This window comes from Orbicella faveolata, unplaced genomic scaffold (genome assembly GCF_042242905.1).
Source record: "Orbicella faveolata isolate gen_17 unplaced genomic scaffold, um_ofav_v1 contig_36, whole genome shotgun sequence".
Taxonomy (NCBI): domain Eukaryota; kingdom Metazoa; phylum Cnidaria; class Anthozoa; order Scleractinia; family Merulinidae; genus Orbicella; species Orbicella faveolata.
This window is the reverse complement of record NW_028301565.1, coordinates 9,977,110-9,999,938: the sequence shown is the minus strand read 5'-3', so window position 1 is coordinate 9,999,938 and position 22,829 is coordinate 9,977,110. Positions and strand designations below refer to the sequence as shown.

At 40.2% G+C, this 22,829-nt stretch overlaps 2 protein-coding genes across 5 annotated transcripts; both read left to right on the top strand.

The window, feature by feature from the left end:
• The first annotated feature begins 1,867 nt into the window (after nt 1-1,867).
• On the top strand, nt 1,868-9,137 carry LOC110051614 (TNF receptor-associated factor 2-like). 2 transcript variants are annotated; one of them, XM_089275319.1, is made up of 8 exons: nt 1,868-1,923; nt 3,474-3,623; nt 4,845-4,902; nt 5,582-5,686; nt 5,996-6,160; nt 6,555-6,632; nt 7,048-7,137; nt 7,590-9,137. In XM_089275319.1, the coding sequence occupies exons 2-8, from the start codon at nt 3,481-3,483 to the stop codon at nt 8,619-8,621; spliced, it is 1,671 nt and encodes a 556-aa protein (XP_089131445.1). In that variant the 5' UTR covers nt 1,868-1,923; nt 3,474-3,480; the 3' UTR covers nt 8,622-9,137. The 2 variants fall into 2 exon arrangements, with proteins under 2 accessions (XP_089131445.1, XP_020613323.2); XM_020757664.2 differs by lacking the exon at nt 1,868-1,923 and having other exon boundaries at nt 3,299-3,623.
• A 2,309-nt stretch (nt 9,138-11,446) lies between these two features.
• On the top strand, nt 11,447-22,386 carry LOC110051597 (TNF receptor-associated factor 2-like). Of its 3 annotated transcripts, none has more exons than XM_089275090.1 (8): nt 11,447-11,463; nt 15,571-15,726; nt 16,857-16,908; nt 18,438-18,542; nt 18,780-18,944; nt 19,590-19,667; nt 19,780-19,869; nt 20,439-22,386. In XM_089275090.1, the coding sequence occupies exons 2-8, from the start codon at nt 15,578-15,580 to the stop codon at nt 21,465-21,467; spliced, it is 1,668 nt and encodes a 555-aa protein (XP_089131216.1). In that variant the 5' UTR covers nt 11,447-11,463; nt 15,571-15,577; the 3' UTR covers nt 21,468-22,386. The 3 variants fall into 3 exon arrangements, with proteins under 3 accessions (XP_089131216.1, XP_020613310.2, XP_089131217.1); XM_020757651.2 differs by lacking the exon at nt 11,447-11,463 and adding an exon at nt 12,759-12,899; XM_089275091.1 differs by lacking the exons at nt 11,447-11,463; nt 16,857-16,908 and having other exon boundaries at nt 15,577-15,726.
• Nucleotides 22,387-22,829: the final 443 nt, after the last annotated feature.

Sequence of the window (22,829 nt, the reverse complement as noted above, 5' to 3'; positions counted from 1 at the left end):
ATATTCGAACACTGAAGTCTTCGACGACTACATTGTAAAATAGCGAACATTCAGTATTATGGGCCTTTAGCTTCGTTGCTTCAAGCTATTTTTTCCGCTTTGAGTTCCTCTCAGTCATTACTGATAACACTGGTAAATACTTCGCAGAAACTCCAATCTCTAAATCCGGCGTCGTTTCGCGACTTCGATTTCATCGGAAATATTCATGTGGAGGCCTAGCATTCACGTAGGCTAAGCTTACTACTGTCTCAGTTACATAATTAGTACTTAATTTGTCCTTGCCAATACCTCCAAAATCTTGCCTAAGCTTGGCTAGGTTACTCATAATTGACTCAAATACGAATACTAGCAAGTTTCATATTGTTATTTTTGAAACGGGTAACGACTGAAACGGGTAACGACTGAAGGAAGAATTCTAGTTAACGGGCGACAAACGACTTTGTTGTACTGTTTGTTCGCCGGCGTGAAGCGGAAGTGAAAGGCATGCTGTCAGACGACTTTATTAAACTGTAAGCAGTTCATGTCCTACTTTTCTTTTATCTGATTCTACCATATTAAAATATGACACAATCAAATAAGAGAAAAGTAGGACAGAAGGTACTTACAGTTTCATGAACTCGACTGTATGACTGATTGGTTTCGAAGCTCAGACCCCCACTATGTACGCTCATACTTTGAAGATACTTAGGTCTAACGACTTTCTATTATCTCACAAAGTCATGAAAACTTCGACAAAGTTTTCATAATTTTGTAAGATTATAGAAAGACCTAAGAATCTTCAAAGTATATGGCGTACATTTTGGGGTCAAAATACAAAATAAAAACACAAAATAAAAACGAATAGCGTATGCATGGAAAGGTGACATTCCACGATTGTTCAGTTTATGTACCGTAATCCGGCTTCCCATTAAATGTTGGCAAAATCGTTGAAACAGTGGAAAATTTTATACATATTGGAAAGCAGACTCCTGTTTTGTGCGAACTTAAGTGTGTTTAGCTCACCTCAAGTAATGGTACGGCAGCACCTTGCACTTTCAATCCTTTTGCTTTGTGCTTAGATAGTGGTGAAAGCGCCTACTTGTATAGAGCGTTTTCACATGACGTCACGGCAGCCATATTGGTGTTCCAAAACAATGAAACAGCGGCCATGTTGGCCACCAAACCAATCCTGTCGGAGTTCAACTCTTTTCTTATGTACACACTTTCTTTCGTTCCAATAAATTTGCATGGCTGTTGGCCACGTGGGTGAAAACAATCTAAATTAGTTCATGCATGACCAAACTGTCATGGTGGGAATTTCCCTGTTTTATATTTAAACGCTCCCTGTGCAAAACACTTGTCTATTTTCAGCCGTATGACTGATTGTTTTGGAAGCTCAGATCCCCAGAATGTACGTCATATAATTTGAAGATTCTTAGGTCTTTCTATAATCTTACAAAATCATGAGAACTTTGTCGAAGTTTTCATGATTTTGTGAGATAATAGAAAGTCGTTAGACCTAAGTATGAGCGTACATAGTAGGGGTGTGAGCTTCCAAAACAATCAGTAGCTTCCAAAACAATCAGTCATATGGCTGAAAATAGACAAGTGTTTTGCACAGGGAGCGTTTAAATATAAAACAGGGAAATTCCCACCATGACAGTTTGGTCATGCATGAACTAATTTAGATCGTTTTCACCCACGTGGCTAACAGCCGTGGAAATTTATTGGAACGAAAGAAAGTGTTTACATAAGAAAAGAGGTGAACTCCGACAGGATTGGTTTGGTGGCCAACATGGCTGCTGTTTCATTGTTTTGGAACACCAATATGGCTGCCGTGACGTCATGTGAAAACGCTTTATACTAGTAGGCGCTTTCACCACTATCTAAGCACAAAGCGAAAGGATTGTGAAAGTGCAAGGTGCTGCCGCACCATTACTTGAGGTGAGCAAAACACACTTAAATTCATACAAAATAGGAGTCCAATATCTGTAAAATTTACCACTGTTTCAACGATTTTGCCAGCATTTAATGGGAAGCCGGATTACGGTGCATAAACTGAACAATCGTAAAATGTTACCTTTCCATGCATACGCTATTCATATTTAGTTTGTTAGAATGTTCTGAGCTGCGTGGAAACACAACTGATGAAATGGAATACTCTATGATTACATTGCAGTGCAACCTCTAAATTGGCCATCTGCTCGAAATTAGCCATCGCTACAACGCTAATAATGCCACAGTTTACCTACAAACTCAGAGGCGGACAGAAGCACTGCCGGAAGTGAAAATTAACAGTAGACTGATAGGAGATACAATGCTTTGTCCTGCAGTACATACGATTTGTTTATGTTATTCAACAGGACTCGACTAAAATCATTTGAAATTCTGAAATTACGTACTCCGCGTGCAATATAGGGCCAAAGTTTCCGGTCTTCTTCCTGCCTCTTGTCGATCGGAGTTTTTCCGGGTAGTTAAAAAATTTAACACTAATCCACCGGACGTTGTCCCTTTAATCTTTCCTGTAAGGCAAATAATGTTCTTAATCTAGCATGTGTACAGAGGAAGTGCTCTGTATCGTGCATGTGAAGCCAAGCACAAAGGGAAAATTTTCAATATTTAAAAACTCGATCGGGTCAGAAACCAAAACTTCTGTCGATGGGACTTTCTTAAATACATTTAGGAGTGGCTTTCGTTTTTAGTTCAAACAACAACGTTATTTTGTAATGTTGGCCTTGATTACTATGGCGAAATTGCTTAATCTGATTCCACCCACATTTCTCAGTCGTTCATTTTAGGACCTCTATGTAAACCTAGGACCTCTATGTAAACCACTTTTAGTGATGGAGCTTCCTAATAAAATATTGTTACTACTACTAATTTGAAACAGAAACTCGTGGTCGATAAATAGCTAGGCATGTTCTAATGAGACAGCTGCAGCGATATCTCATAACCATGGCCAGCACTTAAACTAAGGTGGCTCAGTTGAAAATGGTGTCTTTTCAAGCGCCAAAACCTCTCGATCACCTCCTTGTTGAACCTAATATACTGTCGAGTTGTTATTAATATAAGTCGTCGCAGTACCCCAAACTTGGGTAGCGTGTCTCCATAGCCATCTCAACTCTTACAACTATCCTTATAGCCAAACAAGGCCACAACAACATCAGACTGCCCGTTCGTTCTGTGCTGTTCTAGTCGGCTTCCGGCCTTTCACCCCCTTCCGCCCATCCAAATAATACTTCCGGTGCGAGGCCGGGAATGCACCGTTATCGGCTTTTTAAAGACATTTATATGCACTACGAAACACACGCTTCCTGTTACTAAAAAGTCGGGGACTGCGGCTGATACGACTGCCGTACTCGCAGTAGACTGAAACACCGAAATGCTAAAAAAGGAATTATTACCGCGATAACGAAATTTCAGTCCGTCTCCGCTATAAATTTGCATTCGAAGTACTGAAGTTTAACGAAAGGACTTCGTTTTGATCTTTGTAGGAAAGTGATGGGCTATCAACTAGCAGAAGCTGACAGAGACAAGACTGATCCCAAACACTTATGCACCAAGTGCAACAGTGTGTTAAAGGAACCAGTTCAGACAACGTGTGGGCATCGCTATTGCAGAGAGTGTATCAATTATATTCTAAGGTATCTCTTATTTACGTAGTCAGTTTTGATGCTTTATCGTTATCTAAAGGGGTTTTGTGAAGCATAATCCAAATAATCCAGAGACACATGAAAGCTAATCAAGGGCAAACTTGAGGGTCTGGATATGGTTTAACTGATGGCTGAGGATTGGAATTTAATTGTTAGCCATGAAACGTCGCTTTTTCAGACAGAAAGCCGAGATCTCAGTTCTACAGAATTTACTGATAGTCAAGAAATGGGCTGAAATTTTAACTGATGGCCGAGATTTCAGCTCTTCCAGATAGGCCTTCAAACGTGCGCTTGATAGCATTAATATGTTAGCAGGTATTAGCAGGTTCTGAAGTGGTGAATCAGTAATTTCATTCTTGGCAATAATTTATACTCTGGCAGCAAGATTCATCATTACGTACAAGATTCATCCTTTGTCAAGCTACTTTTAAATATAAGGTCAGAATAACAGCCAGTTCTTTTAAGTCTGACTCTATATCTGATTGCCTGTAAGAACCCTTGTTATGTACTAGCTGAACAGTATGGGGTAACTTGCTCGATGAAAATTCAGCTGGAATGTATCCAGAAGCTATGAGAAAGCAGAACAGTATTACATGGATGCCTTCCAAGATGTTCAAGAATTCAATGAGATACTTTCATTCCAAGGTTTTCAAGAATAAGAACACAAGAAAAGCAAAACATATGGGTAAAACCCGATTTGTTTGATCTGAACAGAGTCCGCATCAGCCACGAAGTGAGAATATGATGCTTTTTAAATAAAACATCACAGAGGTACTTCACTGTGAAAATGAAAATATCAAGGGCCCGCAGCCAGGGTGAATCATAGTAAAATTTAAACTTTCTCTTAGTTGTTTTCTTCGACCGCCTAAATGGCAATTGTCAACAGTTTAAACATTTTGACCTGTTGAAGACTGCATTTATGGCGGTCAAAAGCTTGTGCTTTTTTGAACCAAAAAAAAAAAAAATAGCCAGAGAACTTTTTAAATTTTACTCCCTTGAAAATTTTAATTTAAATGTTACAATTCAAGTCAGATCCGTAGCGGTAGCAGTCCTTAGGCTTGCAGACGAATGCAGCTGACATTTTGAAACAGTTGAAACAGTCATCTACGCTCCTCCTTTGTGGCTCATGGGGAATATATTATTGACAGTTCCCTTTTTTCCAGGGACTGACAATAAGCGCAGTTTTAATGTGTATATCTGGTTTTGTTGCAGTCAGAAACCATCAGAGGGTGCATGCGTTGCTGATGGAACCATCCTTAGGAAAGAAGAAGTAAGTTATTAGAAAACAAAACCTCTCTTTTTCCGCCCTGAAAGTATAGATTTGGGCGTGAAGTATAAAGATTGTCACCCTTTCTGATGCTTAGCCTACCTCTTTGTGAAGTGCTATACTTGTTATTATTTTTATAATATCTATTACAAATGGCCGTGGAGAGATTGAAGTAAACATATGGTGAAATGCGTTGTGGTCCTCAAGTCGATTTGTGTACACCGTTGCATGTCATATCATATGAAAAATAATTCTAGCGCTAATAATGAATTCCTTTCTCCCGATATTGCAAACAGTTCTGTCGTCACTGTTGTACTTAATATAAGCTTATGAGTGTTCTTTATATTCTAGTTGTGTTCTTCATAATAGCAATCGACGTGCATAAATTGGATAGCGAAATCAATGATTAGCTCAGTAGACAACTTTGCAACTGTGTATGATTTAGTTTGTGTAAGATATTTCAGTCTCACGAGCATATAAATTCGTTGCTGCGATCTTTCCAAATACTTCAGCGATGGCAGGGGCTTAGAATCCCCCTCCCACAAATATGTATTAAAGATTTAACAACCAACAGGGACTGGAATCCCGCAAAATAGTTTTCAGTCAGAAAAAGTACCCCTGGATCCACCGCTGAGCAGTTTCTAACCCTCCGTGACCTAATATTTTTCTCCTGCTTGCCAAGGTTTTCCCAGATAAATTTGTTGAACGTGAGATCCTCTTACTGGAACTCCATTGTTCTCGTCTTGATAAAGGATGCCAATGGAAAGGAAAGTTAAAGCATCGTCAGGTATTTGTTCGGCAGTAGTTTCCATAACTTTTAATTACTTGCTTGCACCACATATTTATCTAACCACAAGTAGCAAATCTGGATAACTTTGTCTGAACGACGTTGTCATAACAGTTCAAGCTGTGCTGTAATCCGGGGAGCAAGGGGCAAGAGGAAATAACCACTAGAAAAGGACGTGTAAATAATATATCTTTCAGGAGATGATTACATTTAGCAACTGCCATTCCATGGATATATACACTTAAAAACACAGTCGTGCAAAACTGTAGTTACGAGTTGATGTAGTATCGTGTTATTTTAACTTTGCAGGACCACGAGAATGTCTGTGAATTTGGAGAAATCCATTGCGTTCATCCCAAATGTGGAATTTTGGTGCAAAGATCCAAGTTGGCTAATCATCTTGAAAACAGCTGCAGCTACAGGGAAGAGTTGTGCAGTTACTGTGAAAAAAGGATCGTATTCGTCGATATGACGGTAAATCGTTTACTAATTATTGTATTTTTAACGGTGTTCAGTATACATGCACGTTGAGATCGCTGAAGCGATAAGGGAAGTGCGCGGTCATGGTTATCAGTTGGGTATGGAAAGTTTAAAGTTTCGCGCTGGACAGTCTTGCAACAGCAAACTGCAGTAAAATTACTAAAGTCAGTTATTTACAAGTTGTCATTACTGGCAATGCAACGTCCAGGTACTACTGCATGATCATGAAGCTTCCATGCATTCAATTGAAAAACATCACTGACCTCTTCACTAAACGTTCTCTTATTTATTTTTGATTTTACATGTTTATTGATACTATTACTGCACATTTAACGAGTGTTTACACACAGCAACCCAACACATATTGTCTTGTAATATGCATCTTCAGGGTCATCACCAGACTGACTGCCCTCAATTTCCAGAGCGTTGTCCGGAATGTGGAAAACAAGATATTCCCAGGAGCCAGGTAAGCGACGACGACTCGTAAATGACTTTCATATTACAAGCAGCCATATGTTTTTAGTGCGGCTTTGTAACTCGTTACCGGCCATGGTGCTTAAGAGGTTTCGTGAGCATAAAATTGGGAAAGAGTACCCCACGGCCAAGATTCATTCGATTCCGCCTGTTTTGCATTTTGTTATACATTTCAGGCAGTTAGTCGCACGTTATGTAAATTTGTGTCTAGCTAGGTCTACAGCCCCATTATGTATCAATATTTTTCCCGACATTTAACTTACAAGCCCACATTAGTATTCCAACAAAATTACTTGGCTGTTAGTTATTACTGACCAAAGCAACACTACAATGCAGTCGTTGGACGATTCGTATACTCACCGCAGTTTGTAATCTTTTAGCTTAACAGATGTTTAATTCTTTCCCAGATATCTACCCACTTGGATCCAGCTGTAGGTGATTGTCAGGAAATCAAAACATTGTGTCCATTCAAGACAGTCGGATGCAAAGAAACTAAGGTAAGAGAAATCCGAGTCTTATTTTGAACACCATTTCTTTTTCCTGAGACTGGAGCCATAGCCGGTACTTAAGTTTATTGGAGAGAGTAAAAACGCTTTAGGTCTCGTGGAAAGTGACTGGTTTTGCGCATGCCGTTGATCACTAAATTATGATTCCCTCAGCAGAGCCTACTTTGCCTTTCCTCTAGGAAACCGGGAGATTACGGGCGGAATGGGTCGTTGCTTCTTTATATCATCCGTTTTCGTGGATCAGTTTCACTTAAACAAGGCGTCCCTTTGGGAGGGAGATAAACGGTTAGCGGTTGTTTAAGTCCCGTCTTCATAAACGCACACTCGCAAAGTATATCTCGACAATACAGTAGCCCGGGGAAATTCAGAACGAAGTAATACAAATTAAAGACACTTTATGTTCACCCATTGAATCTGATTTGTTTCTATCAATTTATTTTTAGGCGATGGCTCTAGATGAAAGAGTGAATCACCTTAAGGAGTGCACGCCAGAACACTTGACTTGTGTACTGCAACACGTAAAAGAGCTATCCTCGCTCGTTAGCAACACCTTGCATCTTACGTCACTAAACAAAACTAATGGCTCAGTTAATCCAATAGAAAAGCAACTCGAGCAGTCGATGAAGCAAATTGGAGCGGTTTTGGTGGAAATAAAGAACCTGAAATCAAAAGTAGATCAACAAGATTCTCGAATCAAATCTCTGGAGACCGTTAAAGACCAATCTACTTTGCCTGTTAGCTCAAGTTGTAGTCAGAAAAATGAGCTGCAAGAAGCGACGAGAAGAATGCATAATCAAGAGGCCAAATTTGCTGATCTTGAGGTATTTGTGATAGAAGGAAACAAAGTGAATGAAGATCTGGAGCGTCAGGTGAATCTGCTAAAGAGAGAGCAAGAAGGTTACAAGGAAACAATTCGAAAATTGCAGCGGCATGTCGAATCTTTGGAGCACACATTGAGCATGCGTAATGTGGTGTTAGCTGACTTGGAGGAGCAGGTTAAACAGAAGGAAATCTCCAATTATAATGGTGTTTTGCTTTGGAAAATATCCGACTTTGCTCGAAAGAAACAAGAAGCAGTCACAGGGAGGCAAGTTTCCCTTCACAGCCCATGCTTCTACTCCAGCAGTTATGGATACAAGATGTGCGTGCGCCTGTATTTGAATGGAGATGGCATGGGCCGAGGCACACACATCTCACTGTTCTTCGTCGTCATGCGTGGTCAGTATGACGCGTTACTCCGCTGGCCATTCAGACAGAAGGTCACGTTCATGTTGCTGGATCAGGATAACGTAGAGCACGTGATCGACGCCTTTAGACCTGATCCAAGCAGCAATTCGTTTCAAAGACCAAAAAGAGAAATGAATATCGCCAGTGGCTGCCCTACCTTCTGCCCTCTGTCGGAGTTGAACAATTACGCATATGTCCGAGATGACACTATGTTCCTCAAGATAATGATTGATACTGCAGACATTTGAAATTTTCTAGGGATGAAAAAAGTGCATTGTAGTAAAATAAATATCTTATTGTGATACAATACTGCAGACCCCCTATAGCGAAAAGAAGTTATAAATTGAACAAAGGAAAAATGCACCACCCCTTCCATAAAAATACGTAGGAATAAAAATAACATGGAATAAGATAAAACACTATTTCTGTAGTTAGGTAGAACATACAATCATGAAACACATTTATTATAGAAGGTGTATATAATAATAAAATCATGCAGAATTATATAATATTTGCGTATATATTAACGAGGGGTAACAGGGGTAACAGACAAGGAATTTCTTTTCGAGCAAGGAGATCTGTATCTTTCATAATAACGGCCAATTCTTGAAACAGGTGCATGCAAGAACGATTAATTATATTGTACATGTGGGCGTACATGAACGTTCATACCTACGAAGTAATGGGGGTATTAGAGTGAGGATTAATTTGTTATTAGTGTAGAAAATTGCACGAATAAAAAAGCCAAAGTTTTTGTTATTCTATATGCGAATTGCTGTTCTAATTGTTATTATAATTCCAACCCGTGCGGTATTTTTGAGTATATGACGTTTGAGTAAATGACAATTTTCAACCAATACTTGAAACAGGAAAAATTATTGGCGGCGGTAAACTCTCGGAGATAAAAGTGCAAAAAACATGAGTTTTAATGTTGGTAATTGATTGAAATTTGGCAAGATATCTAGGAAAGACCTATTGTGTACGAAAATGTGAAAACTGGATACTCGAGAACTTGATCATAGGTGCAATTAAGTGTTAAAAATAGTAATAAGGTATGTGTTCTTGTTATTATTGTTGTTGTTGTTGTTCAGTGGTCGTTGCCATTGTTGTCTGACAATTACGCACTTACTTCGTTCTTATTGATTCTGCCCGATGTTGTAAAAGAATACTTCTTAATAGGCGGGTCAGGACTATATGATGGACGAATGGACGAAAGGATGATGAATGTATGTCCCACCACTCATATCAGAGCTATTATTGACAACAATTAAATTCTCGCATGTTAAGTCTAGATGTGATGATAATGATTCGACAAGATGCGTAGGAACTATGGTCCGATTCCTTTTGAATATGAAATTATAATGTGGAAATACGACGAACGGAATTAATTCACTCAAACCAGCAAAAAGTATTACCTTAATTGAGGTGGAACCTGAGCCTACGCTAAATTCGTTTTAGCGAAGACCCGGGTGAACAGTGAGTCGCTACGTTTCTGACGATGTTGGTCAAAATAGATTTTTTTTTGTACCATTTTGTCTGTATATTTCCCAGTTTCTCAATGTTCAGTCTTGAACTGTAAGAAGTCTTGGCGTGGTATATTTCTTAGGCAATTAGAGGAGTAGTTTTGAATTTTATGTTTTCATGTACATTGATCGAGATTTAGCACCACCTTCTTTCTCCCGAAGAGTGATAGGGGCTTGGGTTTTTTGCTGCTAACGGTCAAAATAGACTTTTTTACCGCTTCGTTAATAGTTTTCTCAGTTTTTATAATGTCTAATCATAAACGGTGAAACGTTTTTGCGCCAGTGGTAGAACATCTGTTTACGTAAATCGAAATGAATTCGTCGCAATCTAATTTCTTGTGAAGTGTAATTAAGTCTAATGACGACAGCTAGTCATGAACGAGAACACTGAGATTGTTCCTATTCCAAGCATATGCTCCCCCTCCTCCTCCTTTCTTTTGCGCACCCTCTCCCTACGTCCTCCAAATTTTTTGCTCACCCCAAGCGCGCTTGTTTGGCCACTCGTTCATATCAGCGCCCTGGAAAGGAAACGTCTGCTATGTAGACTAACCACAGTCCACCAGCCCATACATTTTCATCGTTAACTGAATCTTGACCTTCGTCGTGTGTACAGACCTCGCTTTGTCCTGTCTGTACTCACGACCTCGGTCAAGATTCTCCCACTGACAGACCACTGACTGCTCGGTTAATAAGAACTAAATATCATATTTGACATATTTAGTTACGGTACACCTAAAACGTCCGTGGCCAAGTGTGCTGCACCCCGGCTGAATCATCTGACTAACACATGATCAGTAAAAACTTTCTATTAAAATAAGTGTTGGTGAAATAGAAGTTAATGGTGACTGAAAACCGCATGACCTGAGGTAATGACTATTGGTAGTCATCGAACTTCATTGAGTTTGCCCTCATTCGTTATTAAAACATACTTGCGGCTTCAGACACATACACTGGGGCTTGACAGGGGCGTAGCTTAGGGGTGTCCTGGGGTGCCCGTGACGCCCCCTTTTGTAAGCCTTTTTTAAGCAAACAACCTCGCTACAACGGGTGGCGAAAACGACATGACAATCTGGTGAGTACCCTCACTTTGACACAGTGTGACTCCCCTTTGAAAAATCCTGGCTACGCCCCTGGGTGAACACATACAATGTCACATGGTCACATACATGTACAAAACGTACCGGTAATCCAACGCTGAACTTTATTGCGTCACGCAACGTTGTTCGAAACCCTCCTATAAGTGTGGAGCAAAACAAGAGCCATCGTGTAATAAACTAACGCATACAGGAGAAAGCTAGCAACAAAGTAAGATCAGTTTGGATAAATTAAAAAAAAAAAAAACGATGACAAAATAGGTTACGCCACTCCTTGTCCTGCTGAAAGACTCGTGATCTGCACGGCGGTTCGTCAGACACCCGGGTCAAACAGAACGTTTCAGACTATAACTTATTCTTTCACTTCAACTCTAAAGTGAAGTCAAACCAAGCATTGTACTAACTACTTTTGTATTGGTTTGACTGCAGTGCAGATAGTCTACCCGGTTGCTGTAGCCCTTTTCAAACTGACCGTGAGTATGATTTTACCTAATTGGCTAGAAATACTTAACTTACTAAGCCCTTCCGTCACATTTACCTTCATTCTGATTTACAAAGGGGGGCTTCATTGAAAGCACTAGCACTCTCGAGTTTTACGTTTGGAAAATGCCAAATAGTGCACAAAATTGCATCATAACTGGCGGGCGGATGATCTTGTGATAGGCAAGTTTAGAAGGTTTAGTACTACCCTGATCCCAGAGGCTTTTCTTGATTTTTCTCCGCATGAGATGAGACAGCGGCGAGAAAAATCAAGTAAAACCTCTGGGACCAGGGTAGTTTAGTACAGATGTATGATGCAAATTGGTTTTCCGCGGTCAGTGTTAAAAAAATAGCCGTGGATGAAAATAATGAAAAGCTGAGTGATATGACTTTTTAATAGTACATAAAATCTTGGTTTATAGTCTGTAATCATGCGCGTGTATACAGCTGACTATTCAAGTTAAAACGCAGCCGAGTCTCATGGATAAGACTAACTTGGTACACGTGTTTGCTAACTCCGTAGCGCCTCTTTGACTTTAATCCAGGCTTCAATTAATTGATACATCTTCATGAATTTCAACGGACTTTGATCATAATTATCAAGGAATTTAGAACATGATCATGATCATTCGTCATATGTCATTTATATTTGGCATCCGCTAAAGTTCGAGGCCACATTTTATCCCTAAGGGAAATTTCACATGGCTTCAGAGAAATCAGATTCACTCCATACTATAGAGAGCCAGCTATTTGGCTTTGGCGCGTGTTTCAACCGGGCTTTTATGACCGCACGTTGACAAAACGCGGCTCACTGAAGACAGACAAAAAATTGAACTGCAACGACTCCAGGGACTACCATCTTTGAACGAATACACATAGACATTCCGTAATACCAGCAGTCGCGAGGCTGACTTATGCGTTATTTCTATCGCATGACTTCATGAGGGGTGCAGCATGACGTCATCGGGGGTTCCCCTTGTTTCATCACAATAGCACAAAGCAATATGCCAATTTATCACGTACTGCATCAGAATGACTGAAGAACTTTACTTGTAGCAAATTAATACCGCAAATACTTCTCCGGGGAATTGCATAACATGGGAAGCATCGCTGGGATCAGAAAAAAAAGGCACTCCATCGTTACAGAGCTAAACTTATAGGCCATACTTGTTACAGCAAAGACTGCTCGGTTGAATGATTCTAGTTACTCGAGGAGTTTACGACGTTTTACATGCATTTGTGCACGTGTTCGTGTATGTGGGACGATAAATGATCTTTCTATAGATTTCTTTCACAGTCATGGGCTTTTTTCTTGATGAATCATGGCTTTTTCGAATTATACCCGATATAAAAGGTTACCCGGCAACTGCAGCTACGCTGTATCAGGAGCCCATCACTGACTGTATTCTTTCCGATACATTCAGGCCACGTGAGTACAAAACTTGTTAGTGATGTTGCAGATTGTTATATATAGAGCGGAATGTTTCCTGCAGGCGCCAGTTTGTGTAGCACGTTGTCGAGAAAATCGGTATTGGGTGAAGGCTTGCCTAACATTCTTTTTCCAGTTTTTCTTGAAAAATATACACCATATTATCATCTATTATAAAGCCGTCGAAAAGTACTTCATTTTACTAGTAAGTGGCGCAAAGATAACTACAACGTTAAAACAGCTGTTATCTCCGTTAATTTCAAGGTAAGTTATCACAAAAAGATTCTAACCGCTTGCTCAAGAAAACGTACGAAGAAATGTCGATAAATTCCGCCGTTCGCTATTTGCTGAGCAACATCATTTCTACAGGGGGATTCCCCGAATTTCACTTCCCGGATTGTTCCAAAAGTCGTGCGTAAAATCGAGTGTCGTCTGCAAGTGTACGAAATAAAAGCTGTAAGAAGCCAAACTCTGAGAGAAAAAGACTAGGAAGTGTTTAGTAACGAAATGTTTCTGTCTAATATGGAAGAAGCAATGGAAATTAGCTAGATATCTTTTGGATGAGGTCCGGCTAAAATGTGGCCAAAGGCATGTTAGGGTTATCCAAGCTTATTAAAAATTTTGCTCTGTAAGCTCAGTCATAAAACTGTGTGAGTTGAGATGCTCGTACTACCAACAGAGTTTTAAGGGACACTTTTCATTTAAAAGTCATTACAGATCACACGGTAAAGTTAACAAATCGAATGTGGTTTAGCGCTGTCTGTACTCTTATCAACAATACGATACGCGTCATCACAGTGGTCAAAATTGTTGTGGAGTCACTGCGCCTGGTGACTCCACAACATTTTGACCACTTTGATGACACATATCGTTGTCGATAAGAGTACAGACAGCGGTAAACCACATTCGATTTTCTTTTTACCACAATATCAACGTCAAAGAAAATGTTTTTTTTTTCCCGGAGCGTGACCAAGACCGTGGCACAAAAAAAGAGCAAGCGTTGTCTATAACTTTCTCGCAATCTGATTGGTTTATTCCCCAAAATGAGCGTTTTTGATTGGCTATTGCAACAAGAAAAGGCTACCACGAAAATTCTGTATCGAGGGAAACGACCGCAAAGTTGAACGTTTATTCACGAAAATACAACTTCAACTGTTCAGTTACTGCAAATATTCAAGCAAAATTACGATGACTTTGCGGCAAAACATACACATTGGCATTTGTAATGGTGCAGCCATAGAAGAAGCCATTTGGGAAGGCCAAAGCACTGGAGTTTGAGGCAGAGTACGAAATCGAACTCGAAGCTGGCGTCACTAGACACTGCACTAGAACATGAACAACTGCTGAACTCGCTTCCTTACTAACTAGAGCATTTGAGGATGTTGGAGCAGTTCTTCAACTGTTTTAGAGATGGTCTGGAGATATAACTTGATATGCTTTGCTCGTTAGCATGGCCCGAGATCGACATGATGTGACGTGAAGGAACGTTGGCGATTGACCATAGTGTGATGGAAGTTGCTCGCACCGAGTAGTTAGTGCACGTCTGAGACAGTAGCTAGTCCAGCGCCAAGGGAGATTTCCTTCATCGTTGTTGATAACGTGTTCACTCCGCGCGGGCTGTTCATGTACCAGATCGTATCCGTTTCCGTTCGGCTTTCGGCGACGGTGGTTGGAAAAAGGCTGGCTGTTGCGGGTTGAATTTCTGTACATGGGACCAGTACGAATCGCCGAACTCTCCCGTTGCGAACAGTCGAGTGAGGCTTTCGTAGCTGTTTTTTCCAAAATTCCTCCTTGGTGGATCTTTGTTTGGACACTGTGGACCATTTCAGCATACTCCTGCCCTTCTGCAGCATCTCTCATGAGCCTAAACTAGTAAAGCTATCCGTTTTGGGGTTGACTCTCGCTTGAAAAATGCATTGCGTGACATATTGACGCAAGCAGCGTTGTCTGGACTCCTATCGAAAACGGCAAATTAACCAATCAGATTAGTAGCAATTGTGGTAAAAACAAGATTCGTTATCGTTCCGACTCATATTAAGAGTATGACTAGCCTCCCACGAAGACTCTTTTGGGGCTTGTCCCGCGTTCCTTCCCCACGAACGTGGAAGGAAGGAGGAAGGAACATTGGAAATAGCATAATAATGATGATAATGATGATAATCATAATTCCCGATGGCATATTTACAGGACTTTAACTTGATTAGTAATTTCTTTCACGTTTTATACTTTTGTAACTCGCTTTTAACGAATTGTGGCAGTTTCACCTTACCTTACCTTAATATACTGTTCATGGCTCAAAACAGTTTTCAATTGAGTTTCTAAAAACCAAAACCAAAGTGATTATTCCGTGCTAATCGGAAAGGATACAGAAGATCCAGGGAACCAGTCAAAAATCTGGGCACATACGTGTCGCAGGGGCTAAGCTGGTTTTGTTTTTACTTCTGATTGATTGAAAGTGGCGCGACTCACTTAGTAGTATAATTCAAAACCAAGGCATCGTGAAATCCACCCTGGCTGTAGAACCTTAGCCTGCTCAACAAGTTTGGAGAATTTTATTCCGCTTTCGATCATTGCATCATAGTATAATTTGCTGACTTCACATTAAATGAATTTTGCTCAGTTTTTACTGCTGACTCATTGTACCTGTTTTGTTTCATTTATGTTGGCCCAGTTGAGTCATGCCTGGATACAATTTGGCTCCAATTGATCGATCAGGAATCGATAAAAAGAATTTGTGCCCTAAATGCGACGGACTTCTTAGAGAAGCTGTACAGACCATAGCCTGTGGCCACAGATACTGCAAAACATGCGTGGATACTATACTAAGGTAACTTCCACTATACAAGCTCTTTTGCCTGATAGGCAATAATACCTCCATATGGAGTGAACTAAACGCTAAAGGTTTGTGGAGGCACTCGAATTATTTTGTAAAGAATTAGGACGCTGACATTTCTAGCGTTCCCTCCATCCGAGCGTTCAATACAAACTGAATATAACAACTTAGTTTGCAGCCACATTCTTCATCGATCTTTTTCACCAAGTTGTTCCAGCGGCCACTGCCACCACTGGCTCCTAGACTCTGAAGGTAGCTTCGGGAGGGTTGTCCAATACACCTAATTTGAGTCGATTCGCCTCTGGTATTGACGATTCAAGAGACGACTCGTCTCCACTGATGTCGATTCGTCTTCCGGAAGTCGATTTGCGCATCTGAGCTATGCAAAGTGGGTCGACTTTGCAAAAGACGATTCAGGAAGAATCGTGCGAATAGTAGTGTCCTTCTTAACAGTTTTTTCGGGATGCGACGCAACGCTCTCACCATGCCAAAGAGCGAAGGAGACTGTACGAATCTAGTCGAATCGTCGAATCCACTGAAGTTTGTTGTCACGTTTTAATAATAAGGAACGTTCATGTATTATTATTTCATGGGTCTCGACTTCCGGTGGTGCGAATCGAGTCGAATCGTCAAGTACCTCGACCCTCAGACAAATCGACTCAGTTTCGGGTTCCGACTAAAAATCTTTAAAACTGGCAATTATTGGTTTGTAATAATGTGTTATGGAATGTTTACCATGTTGTGTGGTGTTGTGTCTTAATCATGAGTCAACTATTCATGTCAGCGGTTTGCACCCTGTGAACTTAAAAGAGCTACGTTACGGTTCCGCACCTTGAAAAGTTTGGCCTAAATTTTTTCAAGTTTGTCGTTTGTAATCCGTGTTAATCTTCTCAATCCTTAACCAGCCTTGCGCCTTTATGGTTTATTATTGTCTCTTTGGTGTTTTCCTATCTTGAATAACTACCCAAAATGCCGTGACTGAGCTCAATACCAATACAAGTGGGTTCAATTGATCCCTTAATTCTCGCTCTTTTCCTTTTACTCTGTTTCTCTGGTTGTTTGTTTGTTTGTTTGTTTGTTTGTTTGTTTTTTTCCAGTTCTTATAATTTCTCTCTTTTTCTCAGTCAGGGAGTCGGAAAATGTGTCCTCGACGATTTGGCCATAACACGAGAACAGGTCAGTTTGATTTATTTTTGTCGAAGGCACACACTCTTCTCTATAATTCTAGCTCCCATGTCACTGCTTCTGTTTGGTTCCTTTTGTTACCGCCATATCGCGAAGCCAATCTCGATCGGTCTCCAAACATCGTTTTAAAAAAGAACAAACGTTTAAGTTTATTCACGACAACGAGTTTGACTGAAAATAGAACAAAAATGAACAATTATTTACAACATTAGACGGCTGAACGGACAAACCCCGAAAAACACAAACTTACAGCTTTTTCCCGAAATGAATGATTAACCTCTGGTGGACGATGATCGCGAAAAGGAAATTATAAGAACAGCGACAATGACTAGCTCTAATATAACTCGAAGGATGTTAGTTTGACCGTTGCCACAGAATTTAAACTACTAGTCTTATTAACATATTGACCTCACGCGCGCGCGAAAATACCAGATGTCCCGCGGGGTCTCTTGTAAGCATAATTAGCAAGAGTGTTACACCTTTTACGCCTCGTTTCCACGCATCCAAATTCACGTGGGCACGAGGATATGGAGGGGCTCTGCTACATTCCTGTTTAAGGATTCATCGCATTCCCAATAGAAGGTGGTTCTGGTAACTCGCTAGTCAATTTTGGCTACGAAAGACAGGAATTAAAAAGTTGCATTTACAACAGTTTGGGATATTGATTTTTAAAAGACGAGTTCAACGTTCCTGAAATGGAGTTCTAACCTGTGTGACAATTTGATCTACAAAGCTCTTTTGATGAAGGGTCGTAAAAACTGAAGTCCCAAGAAACTAAATACAACCTAACATAAGGAGAATCTAGGGATCACACTGAGTCGATAAAAAGCTATCATATAATGCGCACTTTCCGAGAATAAGCAAACAGGTATAAATCGCAGAAATTAATTGTCAGTAAGGGTCACACTCGGGCCAGATCGATACAGATCAAACTGTATTTGTACCGGGTTCAAGGCCTCCACCCTGCCACCAGCGGGATTCGTTTCTCGGTAGTCCCGAGTTCAAATCCTCAGTCACGCTTTGTAAATAGCCAACTGGTCTGCCTCCTGCCAGTTGGGATTTCTAGCTATGTTACGTTTATTTGAAATATTTGTTTCCTTTGTTTCAGTGGCATGCCTGCAAGCTAGCTAAGCTTAGTGCTTGTATAGCTAAGTGCATGACCACTGTAAATAAGATTCACATTTTTTACATTTACATTACAAATTTCCGGAAGTGAAAATGCGTTCCTGTTTACTTTTTATGGCTAGAGTCACACCTGCATTACACTTGTTTGGTTTGGCAGTGTATTTCTTTGCACTCTATAAGACAAGTGACAAGAGGCTGCCCAGAGGGCCTTTGATTGAACACTAATCTCAAAACGAGGGCATCATAGTTTGATTGCAAAGCCACTGTAATAACTGATGTACTCATCAATCCGTTATCGCAGATTATTACTTTAATAATTTTCCAAAACACTAATGAACAGAATTCGAACGAGTGAATTAATAAGAAGCTTATTCACATTTTGTTAACGCCTGTAGGTTTTCTTGGACCGTTTTGTCGAGCGAGAGATCCAGTCATTAACTCTTCACTGTGTTAACCAGGAACAAGGTTGTGAGTGGAGAGGCGAGCTGAGGAAACGAGAGGTGAACTTTGTGAAGTAATTTTTAACGGATGTGCGACGTGACTGCGCCTATAAATATTCCATTGCGAAAAATCCCGCACTTCGTGTGGACGGTATCACTTATGTTCAGTTTTTAACTGAAATCCGGTTGTTATCATACAATTATATGCACGATAAATGTTTCGTTACTCATTGTGCTCATTAGATTTTAATTACTGGTAGCTTATGTTTGATTTTCAATGTATTGCGTTATTATCAGGTTCATGACGCTGTCTGTGAGTACGTGAAAGTACCGTGCGTTCATTCGGAATGTGGTGAACTGGTGACCAGGGCAAAGCTCGCGGAACACCTTGAGCAGGCTTGTCAGTACAGAATGGTAACATGTCAGTACTGCCAAGCTCCTGTCGTTTTCGCAGAAATAAAGGCAAGCTAACACCGACAAGTAAAAAAAAGAAGTAAAAAAAAGCAGAAAGCAAAAACTAAAAACAAACAAACAAAAGCAACATAAGAGCAAATACACTAGCTACTGCAAATCGGCTAGATTGTATTTTCATAGAAGGCAAAAAGTCGTGCCAATTATGGAGGTACATAAAATATTAAGTACTCCTAGTTTCACCCACCTGATGACCATTACCCCGACCTGATGTTAACAATAATTTCGAGTACAAATATTTTAGCTAATATAATGTTTGCTTTATGCGATACGCTCTATTTGACAACATCAACCTTTACTTTACGAACCTACCAAGTGTAGCTCGCTACTTGTACAGACGCTTGTCACTTTGGTCAAACAGTATTGCTTGTACTTGTTTTTTTATGGATTCCTAGTAATGATGGCATGAGTATAATGTACTGGGTCGGGTTGTTGTACTGAACTGTTGGTCCTTCGCAAACTGTACAGAACGACCAACAGTACAATCAGAAAACCTCACCGAAAAGTTACAAACTAAAATCAAAAATCTTGCTAATCCTGGGAACCGTTAGCTTAGTCGGGCTTTGACCAACCCGGCCCTGTTCAGCACACTTTGATGGCTAGTACAGGAATTGATCATGTTTTTTTCTTGTACAGAAACACCAGGAAACTCAGTGTCCTTTGGTCTTGATTGTTTGCCCAGAGTGCAACAGGAAGGACATTCCTCTTGCACAGGTGAGCTCATCACCCATTTTAATTTACTAATTTTGTGCCAAGGTGGATACGATTGCGTTTCGACGTTTTTTAATGCAATGATTTTATCTAAATAGCTTTATTTACCTTCCAGCTGTCTGCTCATCTTGATCCAATGGCCGGAGACTGCGAAGAGATGCAAGCACCTTGTCCATTGACGCAGATTGGATGCTCTGAAACTAAAGTCTGCTTGTTACTTTTATTTTGATTTGTCAATTAAGCAATCACACCTCCCTATGGTACATGTGAGGCCTTTCAGAAATTTTGTTCTCGAGTCAAACGATTACTTCTGACAACCTGCTGTTTTACTTCGAATTTTCTAAGTCTTGAAGTTATCATTCAGCCTTCTTATAAATGATATTAGAAAATGAAAGTATTAAAGTCGCGCACGACTTCTATTCACGATTTCAGTCTGTGGTATCAGAAAACGATCGCGTACTGAGTAAGCGTAGCGAACTGGGGAGTGAGTCTTCCGATACAACTCAAAGAGTCAATAATTAAACGTGTAAAGCATTTTCCATGGTGGAATTTGTTTATTTTATTGATTTTTATTGGTACTGAGACTTTTCTCGTGCAAGGATTACAGAAAAGGGAAACTAAACAAAACTAGTTATAGATTTAAGTTTGAAATTAATAAACGTAAAACACTGGAGATAAGAAATTATCATTAACTGCATACATTTTACATTACATTACCTTATTGTACATAAATTGTGCTAATTCATCTCGTTTCTTTCTCTATCCATATCCTAGACCATGAAGCTGCAAGAAAGGAGGATTCATGAAGAGAGTGCCAGTGCTGGTCACGTGATGCTCCTCTTTCAATCAGTCATGCAACTCTTCTCTGTGGTTGGCAGAACCTTGCAGGGATCCAATCAAGTCACTGTCAGAGATTTGAATCTACCATCTCATGAAGAATTGGAGAGATGCGTTAAACAAGTGGAGAACGCATTGAAAGAGAACAAAGAGTTGAAATCAAAATTGTTGCAGCAAGAAAACCGTATTCGACAGCTGGAAGGCGCAAGACGGGGAGAGCCAGTTTTTGCAGGCTCAGCATCGGGGCAAGAATCAACGAGGGAGCTGTCCCGGAGAATTGATAACGAAGAGGCAAAAACAGCTGACCTAGAAGTTCTCATCGTTGAAGGGAATCGGCAAAATGAAGATCTTCAGCGGCAAGTTGCTACCTTAGCAAGAGGGCAGGAAAGTTCCAAGGAAACAATAAACCGCTTACAAAGGCAGTTTGAGTCCGTAAGTCACTCGCTGGCTTTGCGAAATGTTACACTAAGTGATTTGGAGGAATATGTCCGACAGCAGGATGTATCCAGCCACGACGGAATCTTATTATGGAAAATTTCCGACTTCACTAGGAGAAGACAAGATGCACTCTCTGGAAATCAGGTGTCTTTTTACAGTCCGTGTTTCTTCACCAGTCGTTATGGATACAAGATGTGCGCGCGCATCTATTTAAATGGCGACGGCATTGGCAAAGGAACTCACATCTCGATCTTCTTTGTTGTCATGCGCGGTCAGTATGACGCTTTACTCCGCTGGCCATTCAGACAGAAGGTCACCTTCATGTTATTGGATCAGGATAACGTTGAGCACGTGATCGATGCTTTCAGACCTGATCCCAGCAGCTCCTCCTTCCAGAGACCAAGAAGAGAAACCAACATCGCCAGCGGATGTCCCACCTTCTGCCCTCTATCCGAGTTAAACAATCACGCCTACGTCCGAGATGACACCATGTTCTTGAAGATTATTGTTGACACCACAGATCTGTGAAGCTATTACGATCTCGTAGACTGGTCAAAAGTACGGTTTGCTGATATTAGAAACTCAAGTACTGCAACTACACATTTCCCAATGCATGTGATTTGAATTATGTCAACAGACAAAGGTAAAGGCCGGTATACAAAGTGTATGCACGTCTAAGTCAAAACACTTGAAAAGTTTGGCGTGAACCGCAAAACAATCGACCGATAGATCAGAAGTGCTTTACTGAATCGAAAGGAACATTGTATTAATACGAGTGATAATCAATATTGTTCGAGAGGAAGGACAACAATGTTGATAATCTAAAATATGAAACAACCATGAAGGTTATTAGTAGTTTTAAACATTTATTGGAATATCGCAAATGGCCCTGGCCTGGCCCTAAAAGGTGTACCCTTTAGCAGATTTACAAATGGCTAAAATATTTATGGATAACGAAGCGATTATCGGGCGTTATATATTTCCATGTTCCTGGGACTCGCTGCGCACGTTAAGGAAAATGGAAGACAACTGCCGAAATTATAAGATTCTCGAAAACTTGGACTCGTTTCGTAAAGCTGAATAGAACTATAGATTTAAGGAATCCTTGCAACTTGAAGTGACAAGTCCATGATTCATACTATTTAAGTGCGATAATGACGAACGGAATCGAGTTCGTTCCGGAAGGGTTATTAGTTTGCTGCTTGATTTGTTTTGTATTTGACTTTTAATATTTATTTTAAGTGAAAATCACTTTAAATAAAGACTTTAAGGAAAACGACCACTTTTTTAAGTTTAAAAGACATGTTTCGACAGAACTTCTGTCATGTTCAGTTGAATGAATGATTACAAAGCAAGTTGAATAATAAGTAGGCAAAAATGCTAATTAAGACAAATAGTAACAACAGAACGTGAAAAGGTATGAATTAAAAGGATAATTTTAGATTTACATGGTGTAATTGCTGATTGAGGCAAGGTAGTTCTTTTTGAATATGGATAGCCTCCTTTATCTTGAGTTGAAAGCTGGTAGTGGCGTGATCTAAAATGTGAAAGCAGTCTATTGAACACAATGAGCGACAACGTTCAGAATTCTGAAGATGTTTGAAGATGTGAGAGGCCCTATTGTAATGATTTAGACATCAAATTAGTTTTTTCTTCCTTTAAGATAGGTAACCTTTTTGGTGTGAAAGACCCTATCCCCGGCGGGCTTCGTTCACGTGTAGTTTATAAGTTTACATGTGCGGGCTGTAATGCCTGTTATGTCGGCGAAACCTCCCGACATTTTTCCACACGCGTACGTGAGCACTTAGCCGTTGATAGGGCCTCTCACATCTTCAAACATCTTCAACACCATTACCATTACCATTACCACCACCACCACCACCACCACCA

Excerpts from the sequence above, each read along its gene's own strand:
- LOC110051614 (XM_089275319.1), top strand. The coding sequence starts at position 3,481 with ATGGGCTATCAACTAGCAGAAGCTGACAGAGACAAGACTGATCCCAAA. Across the intron at positions 5,687-5,995 it reads GAAAGTTAAAGCATCGTCAG|GACCACGAGAATGTCTGTGA; the intron begins GTATTTGTTCGG and ends TTAACTTTGCAG. Across the intron at positions 7,138-7,589 it reads TCGGATGCAAAGAAACTAAG|GCGATGGCTCTAGATGAAAG; the intron begins GTAAGAGAAATC and ends ATTTATTTTTAG.
- LOC110051597 (XM_089275090.1), top strand. The coding sequence starts at position 15,578 with ATGCCTGGATACAATTTGGCTCCAATTGATCGATCAGGAATCGATAAA. Across the intron at positions 15,727-16,856 it reads TGCGTGGATACTATACTAAG|TCAGGGAGTCGGAAAATGTG; the intron begins GTAACTTCCACT and ends TCTTTTTCTCAG. Across the intron at positions 18,543-18,779 it reads GCGAGCTGAGGAAACGAGAG|GTTCATGACGCTGTCTGTGA; the intron begins GTGAACTTTGTG and ends CGTTATTATCAG.